Source organism: Anser cygnoides, chromosome 1, assembly GCF_040182565.1.
Source record: "Anser cygnoides isolate HZ-2024a breed goose chromosome 1, Taihu_goose_T2T_genome, whole genome shotgun sequence".
Lineage (NCBI taxonomy): Eukaryota > Metazoa > Chordata > Aves > Anseriformes > Anatidae > Anser > Anser cygnoides.
The window spans coordinates 87,410,368-87,437,564 of record NC_089873.1 but is presented as its reverse complement, the minus strand read 5'-3'; the positions used below and the strand labels follow the sequence as shown (position 1 = coordinate 87,437,564).

The 27,197-nt window shown below is 48.2% G+C and overlaps 2 protein-coding genes across 4 annotated transcripts in view; one reads left to right on the top strand and one right to left on the bottom strand.

Annotated features, from left to right (window-relative positions):
- Positions 1–3,464, top strand: part of IGSF3 (immunoglobulin superfamily member 3) — an 86,756-nt gene extending 83,292 nt beyond the window's left edge. For all 3 annotated transcript variants that reach the window (XM_048071570.2, XM_067001642.1, XM_067001641.1), the window contains one exon: positions 462–3,464. In XM_048071570.2, coding sequence (XP_047927527.1) covers positions 462–712 — 251 coding nt within the window. In that variant the 3' untranslated portion in view covers positions 713–3,464. The remainder of the gene's footprint in view (positions 1–461) is intronic.
- A 354-nt stretch (positions 3,465–3,818) lies between these two features.
- ADPRH (ADP-ribosylarginine hydrolase) lies at positions 3,819–13,512 on the bottom strand. Its single transcript, XM_013187438.3, has 4 exons — positions 13,323–13,512; positions 12,123–12,469; positions 5,801–6,161; positions 3,819–5,089 (listed from the first exon to the last, which is right to left on the bottom strand). The coding sequence occupies exons 1-4, from the start codon at positions 13,376–13,378 to the stop codon at positions 4,702–4,704; spliced, it is 1,152 nt and encodes a 383-aa protein (XP_013042892.3). The 5' UTR covers positions 13,379–13,512; the 3' UTR covers positions 3,819–4,701.
- Positions 13,513–27,197: the final 13,685 nt, after the last annotated feature.

The window sequence follows — 27,197 nt, the reverse complement described above, 5'->3', positions numbered from 1 at the left end:
GTGTCGTGAGGTCGTGTGTGAGCCCAGTGCTGTGACACTAGGGTCTCCTCCCCGTAACTCTCAAAGACATCAGGTGGTTTAGAGGCCTCAGAGATAGCTGAGGTCATGAGAGTTTTGTGGTCCATTAAGGGAGATGTGTTAAGATGCTGCCTCTATACCACCACTGAGGGAAACAACGCTTTGTGATAAGGCTCCCTGCTTTATAAGATATCACAAAATGTGCACCAGGGAGGAAGATCTCTAGCACTCACGAAACTCTTAAGGAGAGATAAAGCCGAATCATGCCCTATAATAGCTTTTTTCTGCTGCTCTGTTTTCCAGTATCGGTGGTTTTTCTCAGAGCCCTGCCTCCTGTGCTGATACAGATTGATGAGCATCTGTTTTTTATGTTTCTGAAGAAGGCTGTAAGCTACGTGTTGTGTAGAAACTGTAAAACGTGACTGTCCCGTGTCTCTTTCCAGGCTCCACCCTGCAGTCTGTCATCTGCTCCAATGATGCCCTCTTCTACTTCGTGTTCTTCTACCCCTTCCCCATCTTCGGCATCTTGATCATCACCATCCTCCTGGTGCGGTTCAAGAGCCGAAACTCCAGCAAGAACTCAGAGGGCAAGAACGGGGTCCCCTTGCTGTGGATCAAAGAGCCGCACCTCAACTACTCGCCCACTTGCCTAGAGCCACCAGTCCTCAGCATCCACCCGGGAACCATAGACTAAAGAGGCAGAGAGGTGCCCAGGAGGACGCGCAGAGAGAGAAGCAGAGACACACCAGGAACCCTAAGGAACAGAGTGGTTTTCGTTGTTCTTGTTTCATTTGTTTCAGTGTCTGTGCTCCAACGTGGCGGCTGAGCTCTGCGGAGCGCCCAGCCGGTGGGGACAGGAAGGTCCGAGGTTTCTTCCAGCACCTGTGGGAACGCACCCAGCCACCGAGACAGCACCGAGCCTGTGCGTTTGCTGTACATAGCGGATATTCTTCTCATTAATTTTGATCCCATCCATTGTCCTTTGGGCCGTTACTTTTTCGTCGTCGTTTCTTTTTCGTCTCCCAAAGAACTGTAGGCTTCCCCCTCTCTCCATACAGTGAGGAGTTCCCAGGGGGCTTTTGGTCCTGGGACAATCTCTGGAGGTAAATGTGTACGTGTACCAAAAACAGACTTTGTTTTTCCTCCTGAGATTCTGTGCCACGGTGAAGAAGGTCTTTCCCCAAGGTGCACTGAGCTAGCTGCTCCCTCTTCCAAAGCAGGCAAAGCCAGGACCACCTCTGGGGGTTTAGGTGGGATATTGGGAAGTCCATCTCAAAAACTGGCTGTAGCCTCAAGATCTTCTTGCCTCTGTCTTACTGTTTTCACAGGAGGAGGCAATTCACCTTTTGGGAGAGTTCCCCAGTCTTGGAGAAACTGAATGTTCAACGCGCTTGCAATCAGGACAAAAGCAATTTAGCTCGTCTCCAGGAACTGAGTGGGGGAACAGAAGGAAGGTACCCGAAAGCCCTGACTTTGTTTTAATCAAAGAAGGTCCTCATGCGGTCCAGCATGCCAGAGAGATGCTGCCACCGATGAGGCAGCTCCTCTCCGTGCCCCACTTGCCTGGGGACGGGTGGCTGGATCCAGTCTCTGAAGGCTTCAACTTGACCAAAGTAATGACTCTAGAAGGGGGGAAAGAGAAAGCTCCGTGGGTTGGATTCACGGTCCCTGGATGGTTCAGCCGAGGAGCCCAGTCACAGCCACGCCATGCAGCAGGGATGTGCCCTTAACCACCTTGTGTCACCAGGGTTCCCAGCAGCTCGCGCTGCTTCCCAGCACGAGCTTGGACAGGGCAAGGAGCCTGCATCGCACCTGCACCCTGGGGGCTTCCACGTCCCTTTGGGTTGAGAGAAATCTTCCCATACATGTGTGTGCGTGTGCCGTTTTCCATTTCTGGGGCTTTAGGAGGAGAAACCGTTTCACCATAAGCCCTCTCTCCTGGCAAAGTCACCTGCTCTTGTTGTACGCAACTGCCGTGACAGGAAATGCTGTTCTTTCTGTGAAAGATATGGCTCTCACGAAGCAAACCAGGGCTCTCTCCATGTGGGGCACCTACACTCGAGTACCCCATACTGCCAAGTACCCCTGCTGTGTCCTGTGGAGGAAACCGCCTCCTCCCCAATACACCCTAAGCATTTTGTCTGGCGGAAGAAAATGTTTGCCAAAAACGGCCTTTTGTTGTCTTCCTTGATGTCTTCCTGGCAAATCTGGCCATTTGTTTTTTGCAGCATGGCTGAAGCCAACGGGGGCGGACGGGTGCAGCCGCAAGACCCCCCCCCGCCTCGCGTGAGAGAGGTGCCATACCTACAGCTGCCGACCCCTTTGGGAGGGTTGGACCCCTCTTTGTGAAGAGAAGGGGACCTCAGCAGATGCTCTGTAGCACTAGTAGGTTAAACCCTGATGCCTTGACGTTTCAGAGGTGGTGAAGCCTCAGGTGGGAGATCTGCATGGCACATCCTCTCTCCTGGCTAGAAGAGGAGCTTGCATCTAACCTGTGTGGATGCAGATGGTCCCACTCCAGTGGCAGGAGAGTCCGCTGCCAACTCTACTCCTCCACCAGAATGTCATTCGTTTCTTCTGCTGAGAAGCCCAAATTGCACTCATCCCTCTGCAAAGTCTCCCTCCTTGAGACGTAATTGCTTACTGGCCCCAGCATACGCATAATATCACACTCCTATATATATATATATATATATATCTCACACACCCACACACTTGTCTTCCCTTTCTGGATAAGGAGTCTGCAAAGAGAGGAGTGGGATGAAAAGTGAATGGAACTGAAGAACCAAGACATGAACAACAGCAGCTGCAGCCAGTGGGTATTGTTTCATAAATGTAGTATCTCTTGTACATACTGCTTCAGGGCAGGAACTGCAATTCATTTAGGTTTAAAGGAAAAAGAGAAACTCAGCAGGAACTGTTCTTCCTTGGAGAGCATGCGCTGCATCTGAACCAGGCTGCTGCTCTCCAGCCTGCCTGCCCCAGCAACGCTGCCCTGGACCAGGGCTCTTGTGGAGGGCTTTCCCGCAGCCACCTTCCCCTGGCCCAAACTGGTCCCTGCCCAGCCGGCAGTTGTTGCACCAAGCCCAGGCTTTCCCAGGAAGCGGCTCCTGTGATTGTCCCCGAATGTACCTTGCCGCTGACATTTCTCCGTTGTTCTGGCAGTCTGTTGCCCAGTCTCAAAGTTCTCTTTGTTTTTATAAGGCAGACTCTTCCTGTAATGAGTTTCGACATGAAGCTTTTCAAACCACTCTCTCTGCTGTAACTTTCTGTACTGAACCTGAGATGAAAGAGAGATAGCCTATCCATGCATGATGTGGAAAAATGTTTGGGATTTTTTAAAAAACAAAAAAACAAAAACAAAAACTTTGTACTATGTTGCACTAAAACATGTTTTATACAACACACCTGAGAGCTGTAGTAAACTGTGTTGAAATTGTGATTCATACTGCTGCTGGTTTTTGTCTGATTTGGGCTTTTGTTGTACCTTTATGCACAATCCCTACGTAAAGGTGTGCTGAACTCCCAAGCCAGCTCCCCCTTTTAGGCAGCCTGTCCTTCCACCCATGCTCCCTGATGCACCAGCTCTCCTCCCTCCCCAGCAGTACATCTCCACTCAGGTAGGCTGGAGCTTGCAGCCACCTTGCACCCTCTGGCTCTTCAGGCATACCGTCTCTTCCCATCCATTCATTCATCTCATAGTAGCATATAGTATTTAACAGAGACATGCCAGGGCTATTTTCTGAACACTGGTTTTGAAATTGCTCTTAAAATAGTAAGCGCTTTGCAGTGAAGTAGTCTGGATTTGAAGAAGCATTTTTTAATGGAATAATACATGGTAAATAGTAAGCAAATATTAACATCCTTGATGGAAGCAGAAGACTGTAGTTCACTACAGAATCTACTTAAGCTGATGTAAAATGCAACATCTTAATTCTCTCTTTACCCACCTTTACCTTCCACAAGGGTTTAGTCAGTAGGGTTGAACTCCCCAGTTAACTGAAATAGGGAATTGTGATATATTTTTACACGTATAGCAAAATCAGTGTGAAATTGTGCAAAATGCATTTGCAATGTAGAAGCCAGTAGGTTTTTTAATTATTTTTTTCCAATATTCATAGAATCATAGAATATCCCGAGTTGGAAGGGACCCTCAAGGATCATTGAGTTCAACTCCTCACAGGTCTACCCAAAAATTCAGACCATGTGACTAAGAGCACAGTCCAAACACTGCTTAAACTCCGACAGGCTTGATGCAGTGACTATGTCCCTGGGGAGCCTGTTCCAGCGCATGACCATCCTCTCAGTGAAGAACTTCCACCTGATAGCCAGCCTTAACCTCCCTTGTCGCAGCTTGACTCCGTTCCCTCGGGTCCTATCGCTGGTCACTGAAGAGAACAGATCGGCGCCTGCCCCTCCACTCCCCCTTGTGAGGAAGCTGTAGGCCACAATGAAGTAGTTGTCTCAGGCTGTATATGCTATAATCAGTGTGCAAAGGAGAGCTTTTAATGCTACAGATGCTCCCCCCCAACGCTCCCAAACCCCACGGTGGCCTCCCTGCCACACCAGCACACGCAAGCAGGAAACATGAGCCTCCCACAGGTTTACGTTCAAGTACATTAAGCAAAAGGCAGCAGGTGGCGTAAGCATACTTCCCGGGGGGGTGGGTCCTGCCACCCCCACCTAGGTGAGGCGGTACAAGTCCTTGCCCACCTTCTCCAGGCGTTCCCTGTACTCCAGAGGGGCATAAAGGGAGGCAGCGACCCCCCGAAAGCCGTGCATGGCCCCCCACCAGCAGGCCGCAATGGCGGCAGTGGAGTCGCTGTCTCCCGTGTGGAAGAAGGCCCGGTGAGCCAGCTCTGTCCAGGAGTCCCCCGCGCCCAGCAGCGCGTCGTAGGCGATCATGGGGGCATCGTGCCCGCTGCTGCCCCCCCAGCCGTTGTAGCTGAGGGAGGTGTAGAAGGAGTCTCTCTCTTCCACGCCGTACTTGGAGGGGAAGGTGGGCAGCGAGACCCCGTCCAAGATGCCTCTCTCCGCCAGGTATTTTTTCCATTGTTCTTCAAAGTAATACCTGCAGAACAGGGCACGGGACAGAGGGGGTGTGAGAGAAGTCCTGCAGGAGCATACACCCAGCTACCAGAAAATGCGCCGCCGAGAGCCCGGAGCAGCAGCTCAGCAAAATGGTAGGCGTCCCCCGTTTGTCAAACAAGGGACAGGATTTACAGTAAGAGGCACAAGGACATGTTTCAGTGAGTTAGATTTCCCCTTCCTCCAGCCACATGGGAGAAGGCAGCCCACCACCTGCCGCTGTTGCGCTGCAAAGGATTCGAAGGCTCAGATCGAGAACTGAGTCATCCTCACAAACTCAGCGTACCTCTACCCGTGTCTGTGCACAAAGCCACGCCGAATACACATCCAGATTTGGTTACGACTTTCAGACTGAGCTCAGCCCTAGACCTGGTGCTCTTCCCCAGCCCTGGTTCCCATCTTTCATCAGGTCATGGTTGAAATGACAAGTCTAGCTGCCTCATATCGGATCCAAAAAATGTCAAAGCTACATGACACTAAAACAACCTGCCAATTTTTTGTGATGTTAGGTGTATTTTTCTCCTGGGGGACATCAGAAACGTTCTGAACCGACTGGATCCCGTGGCAGGCATGAGCTGCTCTCGGAGTTAACCATAATGTGATTACTCAAGCTTAGGTATAAACAGCGCTCACCCTCCCGTACATGAGGCTTATTTTAATTTTAACAAAGCCTGGCACCAGCAGTGCGGCTCACCATTGCCCCATGTTCTCCTCCACGAAGAAGCCGGCGTCCCGCACGTAGGCCTTGGCGCGCGGCAGCACCTCCAGCAGCCCCTTCCCCCAGGCCGGGGGGCGCACGCCGTTCACCGCGAAAGCTGTGAAGAGGGCCGAGGCCAGGGACCCCAGGTAGCCGGTGGGATGGTGGTGGGTCATCCGGCCGCTCTCGATGCTGACTTGCACCAGGGTGTCCAGCTCGTCGGTGCGGCGGAAGCGCAGGCCGATGCACATGGAGCGCATGGCAGCCCCGCAGCCTCCGCCTTTGGGGCTGAAGGGGATCCTCCAGCCGTCCGGCTTCCCCGGTTCCAGCTTCAGAGCATTTTTCTGACACATGGCACCTGGGCAGGGAGGAAGAACTACACGTCACGCGGAGATAGCGTCCTGTAGCACGGGAACCGAGGGAAGACAAGCAGGGTAGGAGGGCATTGCCCTGTGGAAGAGATTCAGGCTTCCCTATAAATACAGAAGTTGTCTGCTCGCGTATGGCTCTTGCCTTAAATTGACACTGCACCCTGCATATTCCCAAGCAGACCAGATAATTCCAGTTTGTGAAAATAATTATAAAGCCCAGGGGGGTAAAAAACACTCCACTGCTGATTTTTTATTTATGCCACTATTTACATTTCATGTTGCTTGCTTAATAGCATCTATAAAACATTTATACTATCTAAACAAGGTATATTATGCACAACTTTATCTAGATATCTAGATATCCATAAATAGAAGGGAGATTTGGAGGGCCATCAGATCACGTTGATCCAGACCCAAAGCAAGACTAAGTAACTCTGCTGTTTTCCTGGCAGACGTTTAAACTTCTCTGCCTCAGTGCTAGGAAATACTCCCTGCAATAAACCCAGATCTCCCTTGCTGCAGTTTAAGTTTGTCAGAAAGTGAGGAACGCTGTACTTTCCTCACTGCAACAGGGTTTTGCATGAGTAGCTTTGCTGTATTTCTCCTAAATAAGCTGAAGAATAACTGTATTATGTCAATTGAAAGGTTTGCCCAGCCCACTAGCTGCTCTCCAAACATCGCCACTAGCCGGTTATCTATGGAAAGGCTACAAAAAATGTGGCAACTACAGTGTTTTCCCGAGAACACCCACATGGCTTTCAGCAGACAGAGGAATTGTCCTGAGTCTCAAGTTGGGTCCAAAGGGTAACATTCAGTAACACCCAATGGACCTAGCTGCCCTGAGCTGCCCTCGTTATCTTGAACCCACGCATGACTTCAGCCTCCTCTAACATCCTATGGTAATCTGAGCCACGTTTTTGTTATGCAAAGTGTTTCCTTTTATTTTAAACTGCCATTTGACAATTTCCTTAAATTCCCCTCTGTTTTTTTAATTGCAAGAAATAATAACTATCCATTCACCACGCTATTCAAGTCTGTATATGCTTTGGCTCTCCTCTTCAGTCTTCTGCTCTAAGTGGACACCCCAATCCAACTTTTTCCCTCTTCAGGTGGGAAGCCACACATCAACTCCTCACTGCCCACCTCCATCCCTCTCCTAGTTCTGCTATTTATTTTTCAAAGTGACTCTGCTTCTTCCAGTGCTGCTGCTTTGATAATACTCATGTTAGTTCAGCCCTTTCATAGGTTAAAGTCACTTGCACAAATACATCCAAATTTCAGAGCCCAGCAACCTTCCCTGGCGAAGACCAAGAAAAAATTTAAAGTGCTAAGCCTGAATGCTTGTGTGCGAGGAAGAGGAAATAGGTTTCAAGTATTACATTATCTTTGATTTTCTTCTACCTTGCTTGGCAGTAGGATATGGTGTACGTCAGTCTATTTTACCAGCACATGACATTTACAGCACCCTTGTAACCAAAATACCTCCAAATCCAAGCACGGTTTTAAGATTGGCTCCTGGCCACATACTAGCAGTGCTAGCACTGGTTGGCTGCTGTCAGTAATAATGTCACATGGATCCTTTTACAGTTCTGGTCTACGTTTCTTTAGCAGCCTTCTCTTCTGACAGTGTCGGTACATTACATGCATATTAAATCAGCACAGGGTACAGCCCTCTGTGCTCTGGTGGACCAGCTCACTGTGTCTCAAACTGAAAAAGCAGCTCTGTCCTGTTGCTCTCACACTATTTGTGCAGCCAGCCTGTCATCGGAAATAAATTTTGAGAATGGGAACAGCATATGCAAGGCTTCCCCACAGGAAAAAGAAGGGCTGCCGACCACTGCAGCCCACACTGTCAGGCTACTTTCATTCTCATGAATTCCCCGCAGCGTGACCCTGGCACAAAGCAGAGCTGCCATCTCACCAGCCTCAGCCCTGCCTGGTGTGCCTGCGTGCTGGCCTCTGCTCAGATGCTGGCATCACACTGGTAGATGAAGCTTTCTGGTTTTGCTGTCCCACACAGCCCCTGGATCAGTCCAGATGTTCTTTACACATCCTTCCTCCAGGTGATTTAGAGTGAGAACTGCAGGGCCGTGTCCCTCCACTGGAAGCAGCAGCAGGCACAGTGTTTGATAGGGGTGGCACCGTGCTCCGCCAGCACTGATCTTCACCAACCTCTAACTGAACTGCCAAGCAGGTTATTTCTGTGGTGTCTCAAAGTGGGCATGCACTCAAGCCTCTAAATATGCTTTCTGTGTAGTTTATTAATTCAGTGCTGGCTGCTATGTATCAAAATCATTAAGTGTGCTATCAGTATAATGTCTAACTTTGTTATGATTAACACAAAATAGAAGCAGTTTACAAATCTAAATACACTAAGCATTGCGCTTATGACCTATATAGGACCTAAAAAGATCCCATCAAACAAAACCAAGTTTTTAAAAAGCTGAGCCAATTATCGTATTTGTATGTCCTTGGTAAGACAGACTTTCTGGCAGAAAGACAAGGGGAAAGGGTAAGAGCAAAGGGACTAGGATAGCTCAAAATCAAAATATGCACAACAAATGGAAAATGAACTCTGTAATCTTCTTGGAACTGCAAGAAGGGCATTTCGTCAGGACGTGTTTTGACATGTTGGGACCAGGCAACTCAGTGCTTGATAAGCAGCGGGATTGTTCATTAACTGTTATAAAAGAAAAATGAGGAAGATGACAAGGCTTAAACTGTAAAGAAAGACTCATTATTTTGCAATAGCAAGCAGACACTTGATTGCAGCTTTAAGCCTGTACATATTACTTTAGGAGATTACTACTCACAACATGCAAATGAAAAAAAATTGTAAATCATACCAGTATACAACAGGTAGGACTCTGGTGATTTATGAAGTGATGTATTACAAGTATGATCCTCATGCTTTTAAACAATTAAAATATTAAAACATTCAAAATCTGATTAAGGAAGAGTAAGTTGAAAACATGCTGTTAGGCCTTTTTTTAAACTGCATTAAAAAAAAAAACTAGCAAAAAAAATAATCCTGTGGGAGTTTCTGAATCCAGAAATTCTGTCTTGGACACTTACCAAATCCTGGTTAGGAACTTCATGCAAACTAAACTAAATGTAATACTGTTTTAAGGAAAAAAGAAGTGCAAGCAAAAAGCACTGTGAAAAAAGCCAATCTGGAAAAGTTTCATGTACAACTGGATGCTATTTCTGGAACAGGCTTCTATGCCATTTATTTTGACTTTTCATGAGTACAGACGTGCTGGTAACACTAACAGCACAGTAACAGCTGGTTAGGGTCTGTCAGTGCACATAATAAAGGTGAGTTCAAACGATCACATATTCACAAATAATTCCATAGGTAGAGGACTTAGACCAAAAAGAACAGAGCAACAGGCAACAGCTTTGAAGCAGAAGGTTTCCTGGAGAGCTTTGCAGGCAAGTGTAACATCATAGAAAAAGAAATATGGCCATTCTTGTGTCACTTAATTCATTGGATTTGCTATCTGCAAAGAATAATGAATTTGGGCCTGTGGCACTTCACAAAGAGCAATAATAGAGGTAGGGATTAACTTGCCGTTGAATTAAGACAGTGAGATATACTGCCCTTCTCTCTTGGGGCTGCTTATTTGAGGGACCCTACTGTGGCCTTCTGGTGACTAATAAAGGTGTGGGAATCCCTTTGTTACTGTGGGTTTTGGTTTTCAGGTCTGGCTTTCCTTGTGTGGGTGAACAATGTGACTTTCCCCCACTATTCTAGGGGAATCTCCTCTCTATTGGGTGAAAGTTGCAGCAGCAACTTTCCATTCTCAGCCTTAAAGGCTGCAATTCCCCAGTGAGTATTTAATCTGTTCAGAAGAGCATCATCTCAGGTTATGTTTCCAGTTATCGTCTATTTACTCTGAACTGCCTTAAGAAGTTACTGACACGCAACTTCTATCATTACTATTTACAAATACAACATGGAGACCCTGGAATGCAGACAGCTTCTAAGGATATGGATTAGGTGTTCCCTTTAGTAGTAAGGCAGTGAACAGTAGACAGCTAAGTGTCAAATTTAAGTTCTCAGAGGCTAAGACCTGTTCAACTCGTTTCCTGTGGTTGCAGCAGGAGAACTCCTGAATGCTGTTGCAAGAGCATTTTCATCAGACTTCCATTTTTTCCACACTACTTTCCCTCCATCACAGAATTTTATGAGGCAAGCATTTGTGGAACCAGTGCTCACTGAAGAATTTGCATCTCTTTGTTCAGCCAGATAACCTGACCTTTCCTTGTCACTCCAATTAGTCACCATAGCAAATTTACTTTGAGATCCCTTACTTCCAAATGGGAACTGCTTGTGAGCATGCTGCAGCCCAGTTACTCACATATGGACTGCAGCAGGTGTGCTATTATACTTAGCTATTAATTACTAACATTCCAATTTTAGGCTCTTCTCCTTTTCGTCTCAGATTGTAGCCACCAAGCTTAGATAGCAGAGACAAAAATAGCTTCCAGGTGCTGTCTCATTGACAGCTGTGGTTGGTCCACCTTGGCAGACCCCATCAGCTAGGGGACGTACAAGTTGCTCCTTTGCCAAAACAGCAATAATTCTGTCAAAAATTTAACCTGCTGGCTGCTGCTATCCTAGCAAGCATCATTACCTCTTCTTAAATATTTTATTAATTAATCTACTCTGACAACTGAAATTATCTGTCTTACTGAATGTTGATATTTCAGCCCTTGACATGAGGGTAAGCAGTGGCTGTGGAAAGGTACGCAGAATTCCTGCTCAAGTTTCTTATCTGTTTTACCTTTTAATTGTACACCTCTGTCACACTATGTTTAGTGACCCTAAGAGAACAATGCAGGATTTGGTCTTTCCCAGGAAAACGTCTTTTAATGTCAAGCCAGAACATTTGTGATATATTTTGGCCAATCCAGATAGGCATGAGTCCAGCCAAACTTTTTTCATTTTTTAAATTTTGCATAGCATTGCAGCATTTGAATGTTTCCTAGACACTTATCCTGCCTGCACTAGCCAAGTTAGAGGCCCAGCCTCCAAAGCTCCTATTTAAGTTTATTTCAAGCATCCGCAGGAGGCTGGGCCATCTGCAGAAAGAGAGATGGGGGCCTCAGGGAAGTGCTGGGTAAGCATGCCTGGGTGAACCAGGATCTGCAGGAATACATTGCATGCAGCTTGGATATTGCAGCCTGTGAATGTATCCTTCCCAAACGCTGCCATGCACTGCCAGTCCCTGCAGCTTGTGCCCCAAACTTGGCAGCATTGTGGTCATGCCAAGAAAAGAGAGAGGCTGGATCTACAAGGTTCAGAGATCTTAATTGTGGCCTGACTGTCCAGTTGCAGAAAGTAGCCACTCAGAGCTAGCCAAAGGTAGAATTTGGGTTTAATGAACTTAATTACTCCAAGCAGGGACTTCCCTGCCTTTAAATATTTTATGTGTAATTAATTGCATTTGTCAAAGGAAGTTCTCTATTAATGCTCTGTTTAGAGGTGTTATCTTAACACAGCATTTCAAGATGCACATTATACATGGCTGAATTTGTATTTTTCCTCCAAGAGTGTAGGAAAAGACACTTCCCCAGTGCAAAACCCAGCATTCCTCCCCTGAGTTCAAGGCCAGGCCTCAAACACACCTGTAAGAATGTCTTATAAATGTAGGCAAAACAGCATTTTTTCTCATCTAGTTCTGAGACGGCCCAAACACCTCAGCCTGCCTTTTTCTATTCTCTTCAATTCATCTGGAAAGAGGTACTAAGTGTAGAAAACTTTTGGCTTTACATGAAATATGATTAATGCTATAAACAGCCAAAAGCAGAGCCTTAAGGTGAGAAGGTGGGCAGAAGCAGGGCCAGCCTTGGCTCCAAGCTGCATGAAAGCGAGAGTCAGTAGCCACAAGGAGAGAGGGGCAGAGGACAGCTCTGCCAAGGCAACATAACGGAGGGGTTACCTGGAGCTCTGCCCTTCATGTCATTCATGCACTCCTTGTAGTTCTTTGCAATCAGGGAATAGAGATGCTCTAAACGTGGATTTTTCCCAGCAGCTACCAGCGCTTCGGCTGTGGCCAGGTGCATCACTGTGTCATCGCTGACTTTCCAGCCTTTGATGCTGATGTTGCTGAGTCCCCCCATCTCCGCCAGCTCCTTGTGGATTGTGGGGCCGTGCTGCAGGAACTCCCATTTCCCATTGTAATAGCCCAGCGCATCTCCAAGCGCACTCAGCACCATAGATGCCACGTAGTTTTCCATCTCCTTAGGACACAATTTTTGCCCCAGGATTGCTTCAATGCAGAAAGTACTATGAAGAAAAGGAAAAAAAAAAAAAAAAAGAGGAGGATAGTAAAGAAAATCTTTCTCAGTTTAGTACAAGCCTTTACTGCTAACGTCCAGTAGCCTTGAAACGTGGCCTAGCACCTGCATCTTGCTCAGAGAGTATGTTCCTTCAAAGCACACGCATCCCCCTGGCCCTTCGGTAGGTAGTAGGTGTGCTGCATCACCCGGGCAGCCCAGCCCTGAGGCAGGGAGAGCAGGGCATGTCCTGCCAGGGCAGCAGCCAGCCAGGACAATGCTGTGTGTTCAGAGACCAAAATGCAACGGCAGTACTGCAGAAATATGTAGGGAAGTAAAGGCAACCCACATTTTCACCAGACATAGCCCACGGGAGTAAGGAGATTGGATCAGGCTCCCAGTGATTTTCATACCACGAGGATAACTTGAGAGTGAAGCCCGCTTTTACACACTCAGTGCCAGTCCATTCACTCTTAAGCAGCGTAAGGCAGAGCCTGGTAAAAGTGGCAGAGAGGGGCTCTGACCAACAGCTGGCCCGTCTCCAGAGGCTGGCTATAGACACGTGTGCTCTTACAACCAAAACCAGGTACTCCAGCGGGTATTTTAAGCAACACTTCCCCCCATCAGCCAAAGCACTTCAGGGTCTGCTGCTTTTTGCTTCCGTGCCTTGATATGCGCTAAGGAGCCTGTAAGTCTCCCTTCGTCACATGACCCAAGAAAAATGCAGAAAGAAAACCAGAGGCGCAGCAAAGAAATTAAGTTACTAAAAAACTGCTTTGAGGTTAAGCATGTGATTTGCCTGGCCGGGGGGAGAGGAGGCTGCTTCCCGCTGCACAGCGCCGTCGCAGCCCCTCACAACTTACACGGCCAGGATGCCGAAGGCAGGGTGCCGGCTCCTCGCATCCCCTCGCCCAACCATCCAGCAGGACACCGCGCCGAGCCAAGGACACCGGGCCCTGGCGAGGTCCTGCCACCAGCGCCTCTCCCAAGGCTACCCTGCTGAGGCCTCCAGGACGGCGGCGGTGGCGGCGCAGTACGTCCTCTTTGCGTCACCACCGCCGCGACAGGCCCGGCCCGGGAAGGGAAGAGGGGGAGGAAGGCGGAAGGCTTGCTCTGTCAGCACAGCCCTGAGATCCTTCTCCAGACATAGAGCAGCTGCAGCACGGCCACCGAGCAAACCCTGCAGCTGCTCTCAGGCATCAGACGCCACGGTGGCCATGGCCCCTGCCACCGCTTGGGGCAGGGGGAAGGCCAAGGCCACCCACCAGCAGGGTGGCAGCAGAGGGGAGCACCAGCCCTCACCGACCCCACTGCCCCGGCACTGCCGGGCTTCGCTCCCAGGGTGTCCCCTGCCTTGTGGCTTTGCTGCTCAGCCCCCTGGTATGCTCCTCTGCCAGCCCCCGCTTTCCCTCCCACGCCTGCCCCCTTTTATTTTCGGGGTTCTGCTCTGTCTTCTTGCCCTTAGGAGCCGTACAGTCAATTTGGAAATGAAGTCGCCATGTGGAAATGATTATTTTCTTTAAAAAAAAAAAGGTAAAAATGACAGATGTTTTTGGCATCCCCCCCTTACTTTCCTTTTGAAGCTATGCACCATTTTCCTGAGCACACACATACCCCTTTTAGCCGGACCGCCAGCCTCCTCCTGGGTGCCAGCACAAGTTATCCTCTGGGCCCTGCTAGCCTCCAGTATTTACCTGGAGCTCTGTATGATTCAGCACAAACCCCTCGCAGACCCAGGCCTCCTCTGGGCTGATTCCTGCTTTGTCTTGTGTTGGTGGTCCTGCTTCTTTGCATCTCAAAGTGCTTGATGACACCATTGCCTCCTACAAGTTTTAAACTTTTTTTTTTTATGCTTGTTGGGGCTATGTAGCTCGGGGTGTCTACTGAATGGGCAAAGAAGGAAAAGAAAAAGGAAGCAGGAGCAAGAAATAAGAATAAGCATGGCTTGGACCACCATTTGCAGAGGCTGAACCTTCTCACCAACTCACGGTCCCTTGGCAGGCGCACACCACATCTCCAGAGCCCTGATTCATGCAAGGAGGTACCAACAGCTCTTATGTATGAAAAAAAAATCAAAATAAAAAAATCCCCCCATGCCTATGAGAGAAAGCAGTGGTAGTTTTAGAGCTGCAGCCCTGGGGGATTTCAGGGCAATCAAGACTGCAGTGCTGGGCCAGAGCAGAGTCCCTGGGGAATTTGGGGGCAAGTAAGAGAGCCGGCTGGAGCTGGGCCCTGGGGGATTTCAGGTAGCTGAGAACGCTGAGCTGTGCTGGAGCATCCACCCCGGTGGCCTCGGCTGTTCAGTATTCAGTGTCCATTCAGACATTTACTGCTTCTCTGCCACCCTGCTGTAGACGCGGAGTTTGAGAAGCATCTGCTACACAAAACAGTAACAGAAAAGAAAGTGGGAAAAGAAGTTTCTGGTGTATCAGCAGAGCCAGTGGTGCCTGCTGACCTTTTCTGCTTGGGTCTGTTTTATACAGAACGGCTCAGAATTTACTCAGGTTGCTCCTATGCTTAAAAGCAAAACAGGGTTTTTGTCTCCTAAGGTTTGGGCCTGCGAGAGGGAAAACCCCTCCTGCTTTTGGCTGGTTCTCTGTGAGGAAGGGCTTCTGCTGCAGCAGTAAGGGCAGAAGAAAAGAAAGTCGCAGGGTTCCCCAAATGGCCATGAAAATGAGAGAACTCCTCTGCATTAGCACAAAATGCCTGTGGCACTGAAATCTTCGGATCGTGCCACTGTTTTCTGGTTCCTGATCTCTTTCAGCTTCCTAAAAAATGAAACCAAAACATGCCTTGGAGCTAAGCAACGTCTCAGATGTGTCACAAAAAAACAGCGAGACCTACTCACTGACAGGCAGCAGCCGACCAGCCAACAGCCGGAGCCATCGTCAGAAGCCCACAAGCATGGGGTGAGGAGAGGGGCAATTTACAGGCTTGAATGAATATGTTATTCCCAAAGGGACCCTGTGGGATGCATGAAGAGAGCGCTGTCCATCAGGCACACCACCAGCCTGGGGTCGGTGCAGGGCAGCATTGCCCTGACTCATCCAACGGCATGGGAAGGTGGGGACCCATCTGGCAAGGGTGACCTGCTTATAAGCCATGCAAAAAGTTAAAGACTCATGATATTGCACCTTTCTGGGGTTTTTGTCTTTTTTTTTTTTTTATATGAAAATTTAAGTTGCGGTGGACCTATGGCCAGGATATGCCTTCTGGAAAGTACCACCTTGGAGCAGCTCACTGACATGCCCCTGCCATGTGTTGGACACTGTGGTTAGTACTTGCTTAGACTCAGAATTTTCCTTCATGTTCATCTGGAAAAAAAGGGTAATTCTCTCTGACTAAAAAAAAATGTGCCTTTCTAGATGAACCCAGGGTTAAGAGCCTGATTCTGGGGGGCTGTGAAGGGCGGACTGCAGTGTTGGGACCATGTGCAGATTTAGACCTGTGGGACATTTCCAGAGAACTACTTGAGGCCTTCAGGCCAAGATCTAGAATAATGTGTAAATTAAAAACACATGATAGCAGCTCAAACTTGTGCTCTCTTGAACCTGGCAGTGCCTCTATTCTAAACCCTACAGCTGTCCTTGAAATGGGGCTGCAAGGGGACATCTGGGATTTTCATTCTTCACCTCTAGTGTGAACCTTTCCCTTGCCCCTTATATTAAAAGGTGACTTTCCAAAGAGTCTTTTGGGCCCTCACACATGTTCATTTTGGACCGGGGCCAATCTCTAGCAGTCTCTCCTTCTTTTAATAGCTCTTTTTTCTCTGTAATGACAGCTGGCATTTTTTTTTTCTGAGTGGGGAAATACTTCTGGGCTTACCCTAGCTCTCAGTCCCCAGGTGTGCGTCTTTCTTTGTCACTGGCCAGTAAATAACAACACACTGTAACACGCGGTGACTGACATTTAAAGCAGGAGCTGCCAGGGCCACGTGAGGGCTGCTGGGGACCTGGAGAGCTCACTGCGGCCCTCCACGGGCTGAGTGGAGGTGAGGTGGCGATGTGTGACCCTGTGCATGATGCTCGCCGCCGTGGGGCAGCTGGGGCTGCTGCACTCAGTCTGGCTCGGTGGCTGCAGCCAGCATCAGCAGGTGCTTCTGGCCCTGCGCTTCCTTCACCCGAGGCATGGCAAGGAGCTTTCTGCCGCGGCTTTTCCATCTGGTGGGGCAAAGACTCTTGCTTGCTGCCTGCCTTCCCATGGTCATGACAGCGGGGGGCTCCCACCTTGCTTGGTGCTGTCCAGGGAAACACGACTGAGTAAGCGGGCGAGTGCCTTGACTCCAAACACAGCCTGTGTCTGAGGGGAAGCCAGCGCAGAGGTGTTTTTGCCTGGAAATGGGATCCTGCGTGGGTGTTCTTTGGGGAGTGACAAGAGAAGTTTTGAAGGACTTGGCTGAAGCGGCTTTTAGAGAGCGCAGCAGAGGAAGTCCCTCCGTGTGACCGACTTGGCTTCAGGGAATACTGCTCTTCAGACTCTCATTCAGGAAACCAAATTTCATTGCAGAAGTATCTGCCTCTTTCTTTCCAGGCTCCTTCTACAAACTGTCTGAGAGAGCTTCTGGCCAGGGCAAAGAGGAAACTGAAAAAGTAGTGTGATCTGTGCGTTGTGTTACCTGCACCTCTCTTCAGGGTGCTTCCTAAAATGCCCTTAACATGCATTTAAAAAATTAGGGGAAAAAAAATCGGTTTCAAGTAACTGCAGTTCTTCAGGGTAGAAGATTAACGGGGGAAAAAACAAACAAACAAACAAACAAAAACAAAAACAAACAAAAAAAATTTCTTCACCAGGGAGAGAGGTGTTGTGATGGCCACCAGGGATATCCAGCAATGTCAATCCCAGGGAACATCTCCTGGATGAGCTGAGGGCTGCGATCACCTCTCCCTCATCCACATCTGGTAAAAGGAACTGCAAATTCATTTTTATCACCCCTCCACTAGGTTTATAGCTGTTTTATTTGGTAAATTGGAGTGTATGGGTACAGGGAGCACCCCAGCAGACTGCAGGTCCTGCTTATGAGCCCAGGGAAGTCAGTGAAGCAATCCTGTTCAGCTGCTGCGGATGTGGGATTTGGCTCAAGCGGCGGATATGAGGCTGCGGGGCTGGCAGGCTAGTTGCTCCTTGATGTAAATAAAGTGACATTTTCATTTTCAGTCGTGTGCCAGTGCTGGCACTGTGCTCCCCACCTGCAGTACGAAGGCGTTTGTGGGCTGCTTTCTTTCCATGAGCTGCTGGCAGTTGCACCTGTCCTTTCGGAGCATGTAGGGGCTGGGGGACACGTTGGAGGGGTGTCGCGCCTGCGAGCACAGGGGCCCACCAAGCCTGCCTTATGGCCAACTCAATCCACAGCCACTGGCAGGATAATTTGAAGGCTTTTGGTGAGGGTCATCCACCTGCAGCATAAAGCCCACTTGGGTCTCCATCCTACCAAACAGAGTCAGCTAACTTGAGAGGGGGTAGAGATGGGGACACTGGCTGAGGTCTGGGGGAGCAGATGTGTGGGAATGGTGTTGAGAAATTCCCGTTAGCTTATCAGGGAGCACTGAGAGCACCAGGATCTGCCTGGCTGAAGGATGACTTTCCTCAGATTGAATGACTTAAACTGAGACTGGGCAAAATCCTAGATATGATAGGTTAGGAAAAGCCCTGTGGTGTCTTTGAGTTATTTGATTGGGTGGTTATTTTCCACCACTGGGATTTCTCTTATGCTGGACTATGACCTGAGCCTCTTCTCTTGTCTTTCTCTTCTGGCTGTTTCTTCACCATCTCCCTCTAAAACTCTGCCATTCCTTGGAAAGACTCTCATCTGTGACTGTATACCAAATAACAAAGGGGCATAGGATTAGTGGGAAAATGCTTAGTAGAAAGGACAGCAAGGCACGACATTTTAAAGTTTACTTCTGCATTTGATTCTTCATGAATTGGATTTCAGAGAATTGGGAAGTGCTTGTGTGTGACAGAAGAGGAACACATGAACAAGACCACTGAACACTGTTGTATTCATTGGTCTGACGAGGCTTAAAAATATCTGCCTGCTTCCTTTCTCTACTTACGCACTTTCTGTGATGCAATTCAATGGTGGCACTGCCTTGATGCGTGGAAGAGTCCTGCTGGAAGGAGGGGCGGGACGGTGGTGTGAGTTGCCCTCCCCACTTCCGAACTTACACGCACCCCGTGCACGTACCCACGCTCACACGGGAGCAATGCCTTTGGAGGAGGCCACAAAAGACACCTCTGTGCTGCCACCACAATGGCCCTGGTCTGGCAGAAAGGATGGGCGAGCTCTTGACAGCAATCACTAGGCAGAGGCTGCTGCTAACTATGAAACCTCTTGCTTTTAAAACAGATAGCATTTGAGATCTGGGAGGAGATGATTTGTCACTGATCTGCCAAGTAGATGGCTGCACAAACATGCAAGATAGTGAAAGAGGATCTGGCTTGGGGAGAAAAACAAACGTATTTGACTGGTGATGCCTGTTAGACCACACGTTGTCAGAAGTCTGTTGAAAGTTAAGAAAATCACAACCCCAGCAGACACAGGGAGGTGTGGAAACAAAGATGCTGCGCCTTTTGTAGGTCCAGTATTCCTGGGGTTCATACAACACAATGCTCTGCACTACCTCTGCAAAGTTAATTTTCTCCTACGAAGACAGGCTGAGGGAGTTGGGGTTGGTCAGCCTGGGGAAGAGAAGGCTCCGGGGAGACCTTACAGCGGCCTTCCAGTACCTAAGGGGGGGCCTGCAGGAAAGCTGGGGAGGGACTCCTTGTCAGGGAGTTCAGTGATAGGACAAGGGGGAATGGCTTTAATAAAAAAGAGTAGATTTAGATTAGATATTAGGAAGAAATTGTTCACTCAGGGCGGTGAGACCCTGGCACAGGCTGCCCAGAGAAGCTGTGGATGCCCCATCCCTGGAGGTGCTCAAGGCCAGGCTGGATGGGGCTCTGGGCAGCCTGGTCTGGTGGGAGGTGTCCCTGCCCATGGCAGGGGGGGTGGAACTGGGTGGGCTTTAAGGTCCCTTCCAACCCGAACCATTCTGTGGCTCTATGATTCTATGATTCCTTCAGCGTGGAGCAGACAGGAGAAAACACTCTTTATAGAAGACATCTCCCTCGTGCTCCAGCCCAAGCCCTCAGCAGTGAGAACACCGAACAGCTTCTTGTTTGACATGGATGTGACAAGAGCACGAGCTCAGGGATCAGGCTTTGTGTCAGGACAGGCGTGAGCTGGATGTGGGGAATGCATTGGTCTCTGCTCTGTCAAAGCAGCCACTCTGCCAGAGAGCCGGAGGGCAGTAAGAGCCAGCGCAGGGTGAGATCTTTTTGCATGCTGTTCAGTCATTGCATGCGCTGGGACTGGTGTGCTGGAAATGAAATGTTGCTTATCCCATCCCCAGCCTCCAGAGCCTTCTCAGTTTTTCCACAGTATATCCCTGACATGCCAACCGCTTTGATGTAACGCAGCCATGCATGGCTTGCTTTGCCTGCGATAGCGAAACCTGGGAGGCTGTGCTTGGACTGACACAAATGTGTCTAGCCATAAATGAGCCATAAATGAACCCGTAGTGCCTCATGCCTTGGCCAGGAGGCAGCAAGCCAGAAGAACTGATTGCACACCAGCTGGAAAGCAGGCAGTTGTACACATGGGTGGTGGTAGGGGGAAATGAGGGGCTACATTGCCCCAAGTTCAGGAGATAGCATGTGAAAACATAGCCCAGTGGTAAGGATTTCTGCCACTGAGAGGAGCATAGCAAAGGTCGTTCCTATCATTACACAATCAAGGCTGGAGAGGTACGTGAGCCGGGGCCTCCAAGCAGCCAACTAGCCTGACCTCAGTACATGGAAAAAGAGTTAAAGTGCAAAACAAGTTTACCAAGTCTATCTATCTCATGCCAGGCTATCTAGTAGGTTGGTGGGGTGGGTTGTTGTTGTTTTTTTTGATAAGATAATTGATTACGCAGACAGAGGACTTCGGAAAGGCAGCCCTTACAGGCAAAACCACTGAGCTGGAGAAACAGAGGATTAATGTGAGTATTGTAAGTATTTACCTAAAGAAAGGATGTCAGGAGGCTCTGTCTTAAGGGAAGCAAGCAGGGTGGAAAGAGGTTATTAACTGGGCTCCTCAGAGGGGTGATCTTGTTTACCCAGAAAGAAAACAGGCATCAATCAGATTCGGTCAGATTTGAAGGGCTGGTTGCTGCAGAGATCACTCAGCCTGCAGCAAGTAGAGCTGAGGGCACCGAGGGCTGGAATAAGGGCAGCAGAATGAAAGTCGGCAGCAAAAAGTCACAGCTTGTGCATGCAGAGCCTGGCTGTAGGACATCTTGCTCCCAGCTTGTCCCTGCCATCTGGAAAGTATAGGGGAAGGGCAGTTCTGGTTGATCATAAATGATGATGAATCCTCACTATTGTGCAGCTGAGAAGAAAACTGTGACCAGAGATGAGATCTCCTCAGGTTGAAGACATTTTTGGGTGTTTGTGAAGGCTCTTCTTATTTCCAAAGGTCATCTCGGGGTTGCCAGTGATACTTGCTTGTACTTCAGTAAACAAGAGCTCAGCTCTGCAACACCAGAGGGGGAATCTGTGAGTATATATGTGCCTTAGCATGCCTTCCGAATGGGCCAAGCACGGCACCTGTGCCATGAAATTGGCTTGTCTCCTCTCACAGCATTTCATGAGCATGGTGAGGTCTCAGGCCTTGCCTCAGCCTGTGCCCTCTCCCGGTGCCGTAAGCAGAAGACAAGATTTATTGGTGGAGGAGCTGAATTCAACAGGCAGGCTCACCTGAACCTCACGGCGAGTGGGTGGTGTCCCTGAAGTCACCAGGAAGACACAAACAAGTATCCATGCCCCAGAGGTCTGAGGGTTTTGTCCAAAAAAAGTGTGATACCCATGTAAAGGGGGAAGTCCCATGGCTTGCACTTACAGAAAATCACTCTTTTTTAGGTTCGAAGGGAAAAGAAACAAACCAACACTGGACACCACATTTAGGTTTGAGGTTCAAATGTTTTCAGGTTTGGTTCTTGTTTTAGGTTGTGGGGGCTTTTGCTTTTGTTTGTTTTCTCCTGAACTCCCCCTCCCACCTTCAAATGTCAACCTGGCAGGTTTCTGGAATTGAGTCCTTCTGAGCTTTGCTTCCTGAAAGCCTTGAGTCTGCACTTCCCATGTTGGTGCCTGATTTGTGTGCCCATTAGCACGATCTATGTCTGCGGACACATTGGCAAGGACAGATACATAGCTGTCTCTAAATAAGTAAATCTGCCCAAGAACGTTGTGTTTGGCAAGAAAACTACTCTAACGTGAGGAGTAGCCATCCCACAGGGTGTCAGCATGACTTTACTGCAGAGGGAGGTTTTGGAGGCCCTTTGCACTAATCCCTCTACCGAGCACATACAGTTCTGCTCTTGGGGTCTGACTCCCATTGAAACCAGTGTTTCTGACACAGATCTGTGTCAGAGCAGTATTCAGACTGTTGTATAGCACTGTTGGCGCTGATTTGATGCCCTCTGTTTGCTACCAGGAGCCATCCCTTCTTTCTAACCTCAACTCACCAGGTTCTGCTGCTGATGCTGGTTCTAGGGCTCGTCTGATATTCCAGTAAATTGATGCATCTCACAAAGATGGCGCAGAAAAGCAAGTCTATTTTATTCAGTTAGTTTTTCACTGGGTTAGCACGTTGAACCAGATGCCAAGGGAGCACGGAGGGGTGAATGTGCCAGGGTGAGGTTTGTCCCTCTCTCTGACTGATCATATTGAAATAATTCTCAGGATTCTTGCAAGTGTGCAGCATAGAAACCAAGTACAACATTAATTAACTGGGGGTTACTAAAATCAAAACAAGATTTTGACAAGAAAAACTCACTTATAGGTAGTCAGCCCTTAGTCATACTTACCAATTCCCCAAGTTGGCAGGACAAATACCCAGCAGAATCTACCATGTAGAAGGCAGACTCAAAGAACTGTTTTTCAAACTCTATTTTATACCTCAGCTCATTCATTTTACACATGCATTTTCATATCTGTGCATTGTTGTGTTGACACACATGCTTAAAGGCTTACTTGCTTACTTTGCAGTGTTTTAGTTTCTCATCGTCACTGTGGTTTTATGATTAAGACAGCTTGAACTTCCATGGACCTCTCCAAAATATCTAGGACCAAAGCCCTCAGACACAGCAGAATAAGAGCCTTACACTTTTTTGCCTACTGAGCTCAAGGGCTGTCTCAGTTCCCCACGTAGCACAGAGCAATCCTGTCCTGTCGGGATAAGAACCAGATTGAAAATCACTTTCCCCATGACCCACTCACTTGTGCCAAGTAGTACAATGCCTGATTAGGCAGGCTTTCCAGGGAGCCGGCTGTCCTCAGCTGCTCTCTGGCGCTGCTCACACCCATGGCAGAGAGGGCAGGGCTCCAGCAGCCCCCTGAGGTCAGGCAGGTCCTTTCTTCATGCCTGAGCACTTCTGCATTCAAATCTCAGCTGTGTAATAATGCAAAAATGGAAAATACAGCCCGGCGCGCACCCCCAGGTGCTGCATTTCAGCAGCATCTCCCTGATCACTCAGCTGGTGCTGCTGCACGCAGTGCTGCCTTGTGCCTGCTTTCTGTGCCTGGGCCAGCATGAGTGCTGTCAGGATGAGGCCACCTCAGCCACAGCCGTGCTTCCCACCCCATAACTGCTGTGTCCTGGGAGCCTAAGCTGCTTGTGGAAACGGACTGAGGCTCCCAGCCCTTTATGAGCCAGCAGAAGCCCGGGAAGCAACCAGCACAAAGCATAACTTGCCGCACAGTACAGCCAGCCACCAAGCTTAAGCCACCCCTCTGCTGAAATAGATGTTGAAAACATTAAACAAAAAATCAGCCCGTGTCTTCCTTACAGCCTGGTGCTGCTGAGGGCTGTGGCTGCCTGGCATAGCTGTTGCAGTCAGTGCAGCCTGCTTTATGAAGGAGAAACAGGGTGTTTTCTGCTCTCTCTTCATACACTGGGATGGAAACCACAGGAGATTGGGTTCTCCGTTACAAGCCAATGAACCACTCCTGCTGCAAAGGAAGAGCCTGCAGGAACTAGACAGGGGGGGCAGTGAGGGCGGCTGTGGATGTTAGCTTGCTTGCATGCTGCGGGGCAGAAACCCGCTGTTTCCTACGTGAACCACATGAGCATGCTGGGATCTTCTGCATGGTGGTTACACACAGTGATGCCTCATAACAGCAGAGCATGGTGACAGAGACCACAGTTTGCTGTGCTGGTGACTGAAGAAGGTTAATCCCAGATTATTAAGACAACTTTCTTTTTGGCAAGAAGCCCTGGTGCTTTCTGAGCAGTAAGCATCCGATATCCATACAGTATCAGGACTCAAGTTATGTGTTCACAGAATCACCAAATGGTTGAGGTTGGAAGGGACCACTGGAGACCATGGTCATTGATGAGCAAGTTGAACAGGACCGGACCCAGTACTGACCCCCGGGAACATCGCTAGCTACAGGCCTCCAACTAGACCCTGTGCCACTGACCACAACTCTAAACAAAATTACTCTGTGCCAAATAGGGTGGGTGCATTTTGCATTTGCCTAACTTTAATTAATTTCCCTGCTTCTGAGTCATAAGATTTTGTTTAAAATTTATTCACCACTTCTGACTTAATATGGCCCAGCAGACATACTACCCATGCTTTCTGATGCGTGTCACCAAAGCATGCTACCCGTCTGTGCATGGCCAAGCTGATGCCAAGCACTACTGCATGCCCTGGGCATTTCCACAGCTGGTTATTGCATATGCTGGACTCTGGTGAGGGTCAGGCGATGTACTTCTGGTAATTCCCCTGTTCCCAGCACACTCTGATAGCCGCAACTCTCTGTCTTGGTCTTACTAGGGCACAGTTGGGACCTTCATATTACTGAGCTAAGCAATCTGTTTTTTCAGCCCAGGTCCCTTGAGAACTTGGGTCCAGGGCAGTGGAGAAGCACAGTATCTAAGAGATGATGTTAGGGAAGGGATGCCCAGCAAATGTGTGCAACCTTTGCTAAGCAATTTTAATTTATTAATACAATTTTTCCTCCTTCAGTTGGCCTGAGTGCCAGTGCACATCAAATGCCATCCCCCTTGAAGTGGGCCATAACCCAGCAGCATTTTTGGATGAGATGAGTTTGGAGACCTCTCAGCAAAGGGTCTAGGGCACGAGAGGTGTGGTTCCTTCCCATGCTCTGAGGGACCAGGGCCATCTTTCCTGCCTTGCATAAGGGGGGTTGCTTAAGTGAAGCCTGCTATTGTTTCCTGAAAGTTCTATTTTTTTCTGTAAACAAGACCATACTTAGGCTCTAATCTGTGCCGAGTTGAAGCATTTAACTTCTTCAAATCTTGGCAGCTTTATAGTCTGAAGGTTGGGGACAGCTAGGGGGAGAAACCAGAGCAAGGAATCTCTTGAGCTGTGGGGTTTTTGTTATTGTTATTTTCCTTTATAAGACGAAAGTGATTTTCTGTAACCCGAAACTGCTGGATTTTCCTCTTTCCCCACAAAGTGTTTCCCTTTGTTATTGCCATTGCGTAGGAGACAGCCTACCTTTGTCTGAACAGTTTAATTTCTCAAGACATTAGGACTTGTTTAGTAAGGCTGCCATCTGTCTTTCTCTTACAGGAAAAAAAAAATAAAGTCATTTACTTCCACTAATGAACAGATGAGTGTTATCAGCTCAATTCAGTTCATTACTCCATGTACCTTTTATTTCACATGATAATATTGGAGCTATCGAATGCTGAGAAAAAATACTTCCTAGAAATGTTAATCTGCTTTGAAATGGGGGTCATTTCTCAGACAAAAATGTTTTTAGGGCACTTGCACAATGATTTTTTGGTGACGTACATCTCTGTAAACACATCTTGGATACTTTCCATTCAGGCTGGACGTCCTTGTACTAAAAGCACGCAGGCGTGCTTTTAATTCAGATTAACAAAGGCGGGAATGTCCGTTCTTCATGTTAACACCAACCAAAGGGATCCCAGTGCTGTAGCAGGGCATGTGATTATGAATCCTCACTGGAGAGCAGGTGCTGTGTGTTGTTTTTCACTATTTACCCACTTCTTCTCTTTCTGATATATTTCTGCTGTGAGATGTTGACTGAGAAATAGGAGGAGGTGGTGGTTTAGTTGTTTTCAGTAATCACTAAGTGATGAAAACAGCAAAAGTCTGATTGTGCTGTTTCTGCAATGGAGGCCCTGCCATTCGGAAAAATCCTCAGTGGGTCAACATGAGAAATCTAGTAGTGATGTAACTGAACAGTCTTCCTCTCCAGTGTCAATGATTTCTACCACAAATGCTGATTAGTCAAGTTAATTTCTTCCACACAGCACATACGCTGCAAAATTTCACTTGTCTTTTCTGCTTTTTTCCTCAACATTTTGTGTGAAAGCAAAGGAAAAATGTGGTATGTATGATGTTCTTACATCTTCCTCTTTTCCACAGCAATTGTTTTTAGCAGAATTTAAAGTCAGTTTTCTTATTAAATACAAGCTTCCCTTTTCAGGCTGCCATGCTTCTTACACACGTTTAAACTTGACCCTGGAGCACATATAGTTAAAATGCTGAAGGCTTATTAAAGTGCATGAGAAAGCTTATTCCTACGGGACTTCCGCTGTAAATTACTGGGCTTATAGTACCTGCTATCGTGCTCACATAAAGGAGCCTCTTTTGAACTGGGACTTCAATACGAGTCCTTCAACTTTGTTAGCACTCCTGACTAAGACTGCCTAACACCCCTTCCTTGAAGGGCTGGCTTCTGAGAATCAAGGACATGTGCTTAGGGAAGCTTTAAGTGATGGACACATTATGACTTCTGCCTCTGATCAGAGCAGAACAAAGCACTTGACTGCTGTGCTGTTTCTGTTGTTGCAATCGCCTCGCAATCAGGGAGCTTTCTATACGACAAGATACCAACAGCCATGATACTTAGAAAAGGAGAAGGAGCCCTGGCCAAGAATAACAGAGTTCGGGTTTCTGTATCAAATCCAGACAGCCTTAATGAGGCAATGAGCTGCTCTGGATTGCTCGGTGGGTAAGAAGGGGCACAAGGCCTTCTTGCTACAGGCTGGCGGTCGACGAGTGGGACCCAGCAGAAAAGGCAGGGTGGCCAGGAGCGAGGCCTTTTGGGGGCTGGGAAGCTCAGATACTTTCCCTGGGACTGCTCATCTAAGAGCAGGGTTAAACCCCAAGCAAGAAATGCAGATGTGGATGTAACAGGCTGGGGTTTCTTTTTAGTTGTGATATGCTAATGGCAAAAAAAAATTTTTTTGAAAGCTTGAATTTAAAATGAAAGTGAGATGGTAAATTGCGCAGCTATAGCAGGGCTGCCAGTAACTGTATAATGATGCAGGATACGTGATTAGGAGCAGAAAGTTGTGGGGGCCCATCTGAGTTGCAGGGAAGCTCGGTCCCGATTTGCCTAAAATGCTGCACTGCCATATGGGAGTGGTGGGGAGGGGAGGTGGATTGGTAAAGGGAGAGTTGTGACTGTGACTGAGGAAAGCAGCCTATGTACAGCTGAGTTCATGGTATGTTTTTCCTTCCCTTACTACCAAGAAAACACTCGTCTGTAAGCATTTATACGGTCCTAGTGTCATCTGCATTTTCAAACTGTGCTGATGCCCCCATTAGAATATGCATGGGTAGAGTGCAAATGTACAGGATTGAATTCAGAGCCCAAATCACAAAACACGTGTTCAAGAAACCCCACAGCGGACAGGCACAAAGTCC